Here is a 10,371-nt window from a genome sequence, read left to right as displayed (position 1 = left end):
ATACAGACATATACATACATACATACACATAGATACGTATTCATACTATATACATGGATATATACGGATAAGTGCAGATAGAGATATACATAGGCATACACGTCAACGGACGCTCCACGATTCTCCCATATACTGAACAGCCAAATGCAGATAGACACATAGGTAGATGAATAGATAGATAGATTAAAGATAGATAGATAGATAGATGAAAGGTAGCAAGACAGACTGGAGATACATAGATGGATAAGAGAAGTCGTCAGCAGATCATTCGGTTTGTGAATGTGCTGGACGTCCCTAGTTGTCTATCTAGCTACGAGGCCGTCTATATGGATGATGCCTACCCTATGTCTATAGATAGCAGAGAGATGACGAAGAAGACAGGTGGCGCTAGCACCCTAGGCATGCTGGGATACCTCTTAGAGACATCTATGAATATAGGTATACTCTCAATACTGCCTTGAAGACCTATCTATCTATCTATCGATTTATCTATCAGTCCAACTATATCGATCTAGGAATCTATCTGTATGTATCTATGGCTAGTGAATAGTGAGATGATCTAAGATGATAGAAGTAGTCTTTCTTTGCTGTCGACTTGACTGAGAGAGTGAGAGACGAAGAGGCAGAAGAGGAAGAGGACGACGAAGAAGAAGGAGAACAACAAGAAGATGAAGAGGAAGAGCAAGAAGATGAATGACCAGCCACGAATGAAACTGAACTGCTTCAAACTGAGGGACCCCATGAGAGAAAGAAGGAAGGGGAGAGCTATCTCCACCAGAGACAAGGAGAGAGAGCCGAGAGACAGAAGAAGAAGAACACACAGACACCCTCTTAGTTCATTCTCCCACAAGGGCCTTGACTTCTCCTCTGTTCTCTCTCTCTCATTTTTCTTCTTCTTCTGTTTCTTTCTCTCTCATTGTCTGTATTCTCGCTGGGGCATCGCCTACCTGTCTCGATCAAGAGCTGAGATAAAGAGTTTATCGAGTCTAGGAATCCGAGAAGAAGAAGAAAGTCGAAATCGCCAGGCCCCGCCTCTTTCTCTCTCCCGTCTATCTTCTGCATCTAGGAAGCAGCACGTACATGACGAAGAAGAAGAGACCCAGCCTTCTCCCCCCGATAACGCCGTAGAAGAAGAAGCAAGCTCTCTTCTAAACCTTTGGACTGCTCGCTGTTCTCTCCCTCTTCCTTCATCTCCTTCTCTGCCTGGACGAGTTGAATAGGAGACATACGAATCGGAAGATGAAGAAGGAAGATCGAAGAAAGAGCTCTGGCCATCTGCAAGATAAGAAGCCAAAGGCGAAGAAGAAGAAGGAGAAAGAGGCGTCTTGAAACATCTCATGTTTCTACGGTTGCGGTCTTCTTCTTCTTCGTCTTCTTCTTCTTCTTCGTCATCAACGAGGTTTGGAGAGCATCTCTCCCTTCCCACTATTGTTGTCGTAGGGGGGGGGTTCCTTATCTCGCTTCTTCAAATTCCATCTGAGAAAGAATGTCGATCTTCTTGAATCGATTGCTCCATCTCCTCTTCTTCTTCGTTGCTGGTGTCTCCCTCCTCTCTTCTGTCTCGTCCTTCCATTCCCGTCTCCGCTGCCAGCCGTGCAGTCCATTTGAACAGACTGTCTCCTTCTCGTCAAGTGAAGGAGGGACAAGGAGCAGAACACGGCGAAGAAGACAAAGAACACGGAGGAAGAAAAAGAAGAAGAGACAAAACAAAGAGGAAGAAGGACAGAAAGAGAGAAAGGACAAGGAAGAAGGAGAAGAAAGTTTAGAGGAGTGGCTGTGAAGAAAAGACTAGGATGCTGCGGAAGGCGCGCATACGCATTACACCTCCAACTCCTGAGGAGAAGGGAGAGAAGAAAAGAAGAGGAAAAGGAGGGAGAAAGAAAAACGAGAAAAGAACAATACACTGAAGGCTTCGATTGAAGACGCAAAGAGACTGGGCGTGTGGCTCTAGGAATGAAGACATGGGAAGAATCCGAAACAATGAAAGGAAGAGGAGAAAAAGGACCAAAAGAAGATAATGAAGATGTGAAAGAAAGAGGAAAAAGAAAACAAGCGAACCCGAGAAGATGTCTGTCTCTACACAGATAGATAGATAAAGATAGATAGATGAAGAGAGATTAAAGATAGATAGATGAAGAGAGATTAAAGATAGATAGATCAAAGAGAGATAGATAGATAGATGAGAAACGTCTTTTACTGGCATGAGTCCATGATTAAGATAGTTCAAGTCTTCTCTGACTAACGAAGAGGAAGACCAAAGAGAAGATCCTCTCTCACGGCCCTTGTCCAAACTTCAATGCGGCACTGAGATAAGAGAAGAAGGAAGAAAGAATGATGGAAGCAAACACTGGGATGTGCTTTATCAAGAGACAGGAAAGAAAAGGAGAAAAAAAAAGACAAAAGACGAGGAAGGGAAATCTAACAGGAGACGAGGTAGCTTGCGGACACAGACAAGACGCCCTGTACAGACACCTTGAGAAGAAAGAAATGAAAGATAAGAAAGGAGAGAAGGAGAAGAAAGAAAGGGAATTCTAGCTCTCTGAAGTGCGGGTGGAGAGTTAGAGTTCTTTGTCGATCTCGAGGTGAGGAGCCACAGAAGAGACAAGAAAAGAAATTGAAGAGAGAAAGCAAGAAAGGAGAATGAAGGAAAGAAAGAAAGGAGCAATCTCTCTAAAAAGTGAAGGAGGAAATGGATAGTAAGACGAGAAGAACAATTAGATTACGCTGCTGACTTTAGGAGGCGATGCGTTCGAGTTCCACAGACAAGCCAAGATCAGGCAGGAGGAGGAGGAGAAGAGGAGGAGGAGCAGCCGTGGTGAATCTTTATCTATCTATCGATCGATCGACGTCGATGATCGTTATGATGAGACGTCGACAAAGTAGTAATAGAAGGACTAGCAGAGAAAAAGAAAGAAGACGAGAAACAAAGACACATCTCTCAATACAAGAGATAAAGGAAGAAACCATAAATAAGTAGATGGAAACGAAGGAGAAGAATGTTGAAGGAAAGAAGACTTCGAAAGACACACGAGACAGGAGGAGCCCAATGAGTAGTAGTAGTAGTAGGCGCAACTCGCGGCTGCTACAGGCAACCAACTGCATCGATGTTTCTTCGTCTTTCTCCCTTCATTGGGATGGGTGTTCTCCGAATATAAGCCGGAGAGCCAAGATGAAGAAAGAAGGAGAATGCATAGTTGGACCGACACACCCCCCTGCAAGCTCGTGTTTCTCTTGTTTTACTCTTCTCTTCCTCTGAACACTCATTCATATAGAAGTAGATAGATGGAAACACCTTCCAGAATCGAGAATTCTCTATCTACTCTTAAGGCTTCCTTACTTCTGGCCTTCTTCTTTTCCTCTCTCATCCATCAGCTCCGTCTCCCCTCTTCCCTCCTCCTGCCTTGTTCTTTTTCTTCTTCTCTTAACACTTGGTAGGCATCTTTCTTCTTGCTTTGTTTCTACCCTCTTTTGACTCTTCTTGTGCCACATCGCTTTCTCTCTTCTCTTCTGCTCTTCTCGCTTCTCTCTTCATTACTTTCTTCGAGTGTCACACCGACCTTTCCGCGAGTTTCTCAGAAGACAAGGAAGCACAAGAAGACGTTCAGCGTATCTTCCACACAGAGAAATGAAGGAGCTCTTTCTCCGCCGTTTCTTTCTTCTTCTTCTTCTCTATCTTTCATAATCCTTCTCATTCTTGTCTCGCTCTTCTTCGCTCTCCTGTCCTCGTGCGGTTTCTTTCTTCTTGGGCGTCTTTCTCATCCCTCTCTCTCTTCGTTTTGCTGGGCGTCTCCTGTGTTCTTTCTTTGCTTCCTCTTCATTCGATGAGCTTACTTTCTTTCCTTCTCTTCGTTTTATGTACTTTTCTGCGGGTATGGTTGCCTATCCGCATCTTCTTCTCATCGATTCTTTCTCGCGTGAAGCGTCTTCAGCGGGTTAGGTTTTTCACGTCTTGTCCAGCAGTCATAGCTACTATCTTGTGAAGATCTCGTCTTTTTCTCCATCTGTCTATCGCCGAATCTATCTGTCTTTATATCTATCCGTCTTCATATCTATCTACCTGCTATCTCTCTTCAATCCATCTATCTATCAATCTATCTATTTATCTCTTTTCTCTTCGCCTCATCATCTCCATTCTTCTTCATCCACGTCGTCATCCTCCTCCTTCATCTCGATTGTCCTATCTGCATCTATCATCGTCATCATCAGCATCGATTCTCGGGTGTATCAATTGTCTTCGTGTCTCCTCATCCTCCTTCTCCTCATCATCGTCAATTGTCTTCTTCTTTTCTCTCGTGAGAACAAGCCATGAGCTGGTGGAGTCAGCTCGCAGAACTTCATTATCATCTAGATGGAAAGCCTCATCATCAGCATCACCATGGCCGATCGTCCTCCTACGCCTCTTCTTTCTCCTCTTCTTCCTCTTCTTCTCTGTCTTTTCACCCTTATGAATCTGCAAGACATCTAGGCGTGAGGAGACACTTCTCGCACTCTCATACACACGGTCCAAGACAAGGAGATTATGACCCAAGTAATAGAACGCGAGAGAAGAAGAATCTCGGTAAGAAATCTCAGAGACATGACCACACATCTGCGTCCCCTTCTTCATCGTCAGCATGCATGACAACGGCATCTTCTTCTTCTTCTCTTCCTTCTCACGACCCGTCAGGAGGTTTGGACGGGAGAAGATATGAAGGAGGAGCAGAAGCGACGAGGGGCGAAGAGAAGGATGGAAGGATTGCTAGGAAAGCGGGAAAAGGGTCTGAAAAGGAGAAGAAAGAAAGAGACGACGGACGCCCTCATAGGGTTGGAGGCTTGATATCTGCTTCTTCTCCGTCGATGCCTCAAGCAAGAGGGATAGGAATCGATGCTTTGGACGGGGAAGAGCGTCGAGAGGAAAGCAGAAGAAGTATCGAGGGGATAGCAGGACATGAAAGAGTCTCATGGGGAGAGAAGCTTTTATCTTTCGGAGAAGAGAAGGGAGGGTCTTCCATGATGGCAAAAGGAGGAGAAGAAGAGGAAGAAGCGAGAGGAGGAAAGACAAGAGAAGAAGAGAGAAGAAATGAAAGAGAAGAAGGCAAAGAAAAGACGACGACTGTTTTATATCTCACGGAGGTGTATGAGACAGGGGGTTACCAGTCTCACCTTCATCAGAAAGGACAGAGGACAAGAAGGAAAGAGCAGGAAGAAAAAGAGGAAAGAGACAGGTCTCTCCTTTTTCTTTCTACATCTTGTTCATCTTCTTCTTCCCCGTCGATCTATTTATCTTCGTCTTCTTCTTCTCAGGCTTGTTCTCTCTCTTCCGCGTCAGGAGGCGCAGAAGAAGAAGAGAAGAAAAACGACGACGATGATGACGAGGCTCTTAAAAGAGAAGAGATCGGTAATGTCTCCGGTGTATATACAGATGGAGAAGCTCTCGAGGTGCAGCTTGACATGGATACCTCATCTCTCAAGTGTCATGACAAAGAAGAGAAGGAGAAGGAGAAGAGAGAGAAAGATGACGGGGAAATCTCTTTTTTCCCCCGGAAGAAGGAAGAAGAAAGAGATCCAGAAGAATGTAACACGTCGGCTGAAAGGAATGAGGAAGGAGAGGAAAGGGGAGAAGAAAACCGTAGTGAAGAAATACATGCAAAGAAGATAAGAGAGAGACACGAAGACAAAGAAGTAGGAATAAATGAAGAAGAGAGAAGCCAAGAGAAGGGAACGGCGGAGGAAAGAGAGAAAGGAGATCGCGTTGTCAACCTGGAGATCGAAGAGGAAGAAGAAGAAGAGAAGGAAGAAGGAGAAGAAGAAGAAAAGGAAGAAGGAGAAGAAGAAGAAGACGATAAGAAATTCGTTTACATGAGAAAGAAGGGTTCTTCTACGGGTAGGCAGGTGAGAGAAATTCCTTCTGTGAGAAGAAGAGAATACGATTCTTCTTCATCTTCTTCATCCTCTTCATCTTCTTCATCTCTTTCTTCTCCTTCTCCTCCCTGTTCCTTGTCTTTCTCATCTTCTTGTATCTTGTCTTCTTCATCGTCTTTATGTCGATCTCCTTCTTCTTCTTCGCCAGCCTCTACCGGGAGAAGAGAGCCAGGTAGATCTTGCCTCCTCCCCTATGGTGTACATGCAGATCAACGCGAGAGAGGAAGAAAGTCTTCTTCTTTCTCAGGGCGAGGAATACCAGTCGTCTCTTCGACAAGAGAAGGCGTTCATAGATCCCGTTCTTCTTTTTCACACGAACCGAAAGAAGAAGAAGAAGGAGAAGCGGAAGAAGAGAAGAAGGAAGAAGATGTCTCTTCGTCTTCACACGACCACAGAACAAAGAAGTTTAAAGGGATGAACCAAACTTCGACGTTTGTGCGACAGCATCGACAGTCCTTTTACCGGTCTTATCAGCCCTCTCATCCAGGAAGAAAACGAAAAGGAGACGGAGGAGAAATAAGAGGAAAAGAAGAAGATCAAGAGCAGAGAGCAGGAGAAGAAGAAGAAGGTCGGTGGGGAGAACAAGCTGTACGAGGGAGAGTATTAGACGAGTTGAAGATTCTACAAGATCCTGATGAAATCGATGCTCTTGTATCGATTGTCTCGCAGCTAAAGGAAGAAAATATTCCTCTCTTTGAAAGAGTTCTCCATCGAAGAGGAATCTTGGAAAGTCTGGCAGTCCTCAGTGAAACCCTTGTAAGTCTTTCCTCTCTCTTCTCACTTAACTTCTGCAACAGATCTCCCCCTCTTTCTTTCTTTCTTTCTGTATGTCTCTCAGCTGTTCGCCTTCGGGTGTGGGGACGTATTATTGTAGTTTCGATGCTCTCAGAATCGATATGGCCTTTCAGAAGCGATGCTAGTAAGGTAGTTCCAGTCATGTTGATAGAGTAGGAATCTACCAATTCACTCAAAAGTGTGCTGACTGCTCTTCAGCTTTCTCGCTCTCTCTTTCATATCTTCTCTTCCTCCAATATATAAGACATCTATCTACCTACAGAGAGGTAACGAGATACATAAAACACAGGTAGATAGATAGCTAGATAGATATTCATGGCGCCGTAGAGTTCCTCTTCTTCTTCTTCCTCTTCGCGGGATTACTTTACTTCTTTTTTGTGTGGAATGCACGGAAGAATATCGATGAAGGGTTTAAGGTGAGATCACTCCCATACCTCATCTCTTCCTCTCACTTTCTCTCTCTGCTTCTTCTTTTCCTTTCGTTCTTTCTTTTGGGTCTCTTCTTGCTTGTCTTCTCTCGTTCTTATTTCTTTCTCTCTGTCGATTGCTTTCGCATGTCTAGATCATCGAAGCTAATGGAGGTCAGACTCTCCCCTGTGGTCGAAGAAAAGCAGCGGGAGGTGTATTTCTGCGCCTACTTCAGAATAGGTAAGAGAATCTGCACTTCAGCATCATTCATTCTCTATCTCCTTCATCTTCTCCCATCTCTCCCTACTGACATGCCTCTCTCTCTCTATATATATATATGTGTTGAGTATGTATGTGTGTATATGTCTGTCTTTAGGTAGTCTATGTTGGTAGTGTATGTAGACTGCTAGTGTGTGTCTAGACACGTGTCTAGCCACCGTGTCTATATGTTGGAGAGCATGCGAGAATTCTTTCAATCTCGAGTAAGAAGTGTGAAAGTGACACATGCATATATTCGATATACAGACATCCACACATATCTCTCCTTCGTCATCTTCTTCTTCTCTCTCTTCCTTTCTTTCCCTGTGTTTGCTTGCCTCCTGCCTTCTCTGCATTTCCCTTCTCTTTTCTGCCTTTCTGCTTATGTGTGGGGGTGTGTGTCTTGCAGAATCTCCTCCGAAGACAAGAAGTTTATTTGGGACGAGCAGAACAGGGCTCAGAAGGAAAGAAAGAAGTTCTACATTCGCAAGATGAAAGAGAGAGAAAGAAAAGAAGAAGAAGCCAACTCGAATCGTCAAAGCAGCGAACGGAGAAAAGAAAAATAAAAGACGGAGGATCGAGTACAGTTACGGTCTCGAGTGTATGTACACCTCCTCCTCTTCGTGAAATGTGGATCGTGACTTATCGTCTTTCTTCTTCGTCGTCTTCTTGGAAAGACACGAAAAGAAGTCTAGACACGATCTTCTGCGGAGGCACAGAAGAAAAAGAAAGCGAAGAAAGTGGCGAGCTGAAAAGAAAGAAAAATATTTCGAGTGTATGCACTTCTGTTCTCTCTAGAAAGCATGTGGATCTATCTGTACATTCTAGATAGAGAGAGATGAAGGCGTGAAATGTTTAAGAGTCTTCTAATTCATTCGCCTCTATCTCCCTTTCTTCTCTCTTTACTTACATATCAATCACTACCTTATATCTCATAAGTTTCTATTCTCTCTCTTTTCTTCTTTTCTTCTTCTCAACCGAATGAAGATGCACCCAATCAGTCGGTCGAAACTTTCTCTCTTTCTTTGCTTTTTGTCTTTCTCTACTTCTTATGCCTTTTGTTTATCGTCAGATTTTTCTTCTCTCTCGCTCGTCAAAACATTCCCTCCCTGTCTTTCTTTCTCTCTTCTGTGTTTTGAGAGCTTCTACTGCTATCGTGAGAAGGAAAGCAAAGAGAAAGAAGAAAGTCGTCCTCGTCAAGCACATCGTCATTTGATCTGAAAGAAAGAGTCGGTCGTTCTCCACATAGAGAGAGATAGAGGGATGTCAACATGTCTTATCTATCTAGATGGATCTATGCATGTCTACAGATGTTCACTTCTGTGTGTGTCTCTCCTTGTCTTTCTTCTAACGGCAGGAACGCACGACGCTGAGAACGTAATGAAGGATAGAGAGAGAGGAATAGATATCGAATTGGATAGACTAACGTTAGATAGATCCTGTCTTTTAGCAGACGCCTGTTTCTGTCTCTCTTCGACGTTATCCGTCAAGGAGGAGATAGGTAGATAGATAGAATGACTGGGGATAGAATGAAGATATGTGGTATTGTATGACCTTTTCTTCTTCTTCTTTTGCTTGTCCTTTTCTCATTCGTGACAAAAGATACTTTGCTTCATTCATGAAATGAGGTGTATGTTGAACATACACCTCGAAGGTCTAATTGTCTTTCCTTCAAGAAAGACATCCTTTCTGTGACTCCTGTTTCCTCTCTCTCTGTCTCGTTGTTTTCTTTCTTTCTCAAACATGAAAGAAAAGAAAAAGAGAGGACTTTCTTTCTCTTCTCCTTTTTTGCGTCGTCGACTTTTCAGAGGACTTGAATCTCTTCATCGTGAAGCAGCAGTAGCAGTCCTACTTACTCCATTCGTTTCTCCTTCAAGTTTATCTTCCCTCGCATCGTCATCCATCATGTCATTTTACCTGCTAGACAGTCGGAGGAGGAAGAAAAGGAGGAGGAAGAGGAAGAATTCTGGGGCTCTAACTAAACTATGACCACACTAAAGCTGCTATACTAGGTATCCTTTAGAGCTCTTTTTTCCTATTCTAATGGAGAGAGGAGCGACACCTACTACCACTCACTCCTCTTCCAATTCTTATAGCCCCCATTTCGGTCTATCATCTCCAGACCAAAAAGGAGGACATGTGAAGAAAAGAGTGAAGAAAGAACAAGAAGAAAACGCCGCACTTTTCTGCTACCGATCTGTTTATCTTCCTCATTGATGTACATACAGCATGCAATCCATCGTCATCTCTTCTTCTTAGAGTGAGCTGGGGAGAGAAGGCTATCTATCATCCATCTAAAAGATGAGAAAGAGAAGAAAGAAAAGAAGGAAAGAAGAAGAAACAGATCAGAGATAGATGGATAGATAGATAGATTGATCTAGCAGCAGTTCTGAAGGAGGAAAGGGGCGGGCCAAAGATAGAGCCAGGGTCTCAGGCAGAAGGGGAGGGAGACGAAGCGACTCTCTCTCTCTCTTGTTCCTTGAAAGTGTATACACAAGAAAAAGAAGAGAGACGAGACAAAGAAGAGAAGAGATGAATGGAGAAGACGAGAGAGAGTAGAAGGTAGATACACCTCACTCATGTAGAGTTAAAGAGAGAAAAAGAGACAGAGGTAGGGTGATCGCTTAAAGAAGAGAGTCGTTTAGATGAAGATAAATCTTGTTAGAAAGAAGGGTTCGGGCGAAGGACATCATCCATATGAAATAGGCGAGCCTACCAAGATGCAGACAAAAGTCAGAGAAAAAGAAGAAGGACTCCACACCCCGGCCCTCTTCTCTCTTCTTCTACTTCGCCACCTGTCACGGAGCTAGTCATTAAAAGTCTTCTTTCTTTGGAGAAGAAAGATAAGACAGAGAGAAGTAATTCGGTCTCTCCTTATAGAAGAAACGTGGAGGAAAAAGAAACCGTTGGGATACAACGACGAAGAGAGAAAGAAGGGAAGCGAGAGAAGTAAAAGAAGAGAGAGAAAAAGGAGGAGAGAATGAAAGCGACGCGATTAGTAAGCGGAGA

At 43.7% G+C, this 10,371-nt stretch overlaps 3 protein-coding genes across 3 annotated transcripts; 1 reads left to right on the top strand and 2 right to left on the bottom strand.

Moving 5' to 3' along the window:
- Nucleotides 1-1,023: 1,023 nt before the first annotated feature.
- On the bottom strand, nucleotides 1,024-3,147 carry CSUI_004354 (uncharacterized protein). The gene has a single exon (XM_068064546.1). It carries the CDS (start codon nucleotides 2,201-2,203, stop codon nucleotides 1,763-1,765), a length of 441 nt encoding a protein of 146 aa, XP_067923485.1. The 5' UTR covers nucleotides 2,204-3,147; the 3' UTR covers nucleotides 1,024-1,762.
- Nucleotides 2,486-9,205, top strand: CSUI_004353 (phax rna-binding domain protein). Its single transcript, XM_068064545.1, has 4 exons — nucleotides 2,486-6,657; nucleotides 6,776-6,820; nucleotides 7,259-7,344; nucleotides 7,772-9,205. The coding sequence occupies exons 1-4, from the start codon at nucleotides 4,306-4,308 to the stop codon at nucleotides 7,926-7,928; spliced, it is 2,640 nt and encodes an 879-aa protein (XP_067923484.1). The 5' UTR covers nucleotides 2,486-4,305; the 3' UTR covers nucleotides 7,929-9,205.
- A 533-nt stretch (nucleotides 9,206-9,738) lies between these two features.
- On the bottom strand, nucleotides 9,739-10,356 carry CSUI_004352 (uncharacterized protein). The gene has a single exon (XM_068064544.1). It carries the CDS (start codon nucleotides 9,941-9,943, stop codon nucleotides 9,740-9,742), a length of 204 nt encoding a protein of 67 aa, XP_067923483.1. The 5' UTR covers nucleotides 9,944-10,356; the 3' UTR covers nucleotide 9,739.
- Between the last annotated feature and the right edge of the window lie 15 nt (nucleotides 10,357-10,371).

This window comes from Cystoisospora suis (assembly GCF_002600585.1).
Source record: "Cystoisospora suis strain Wien I chromosome Unknown contig_2018, whole genome shotgun sequence".
Taxonomy (NCBI): Eukaryota; Apicomplexa; class Conoidasida; order Eucoccidiorida; family Sarcocystidae; genus Cystoisospora; species Cystoisospora suis.
The sequence above is the reverse complement of the archived record's forward strand: the minus strand, read 5'-3'. Positions and strand labels throughout refer to the sequence as shown.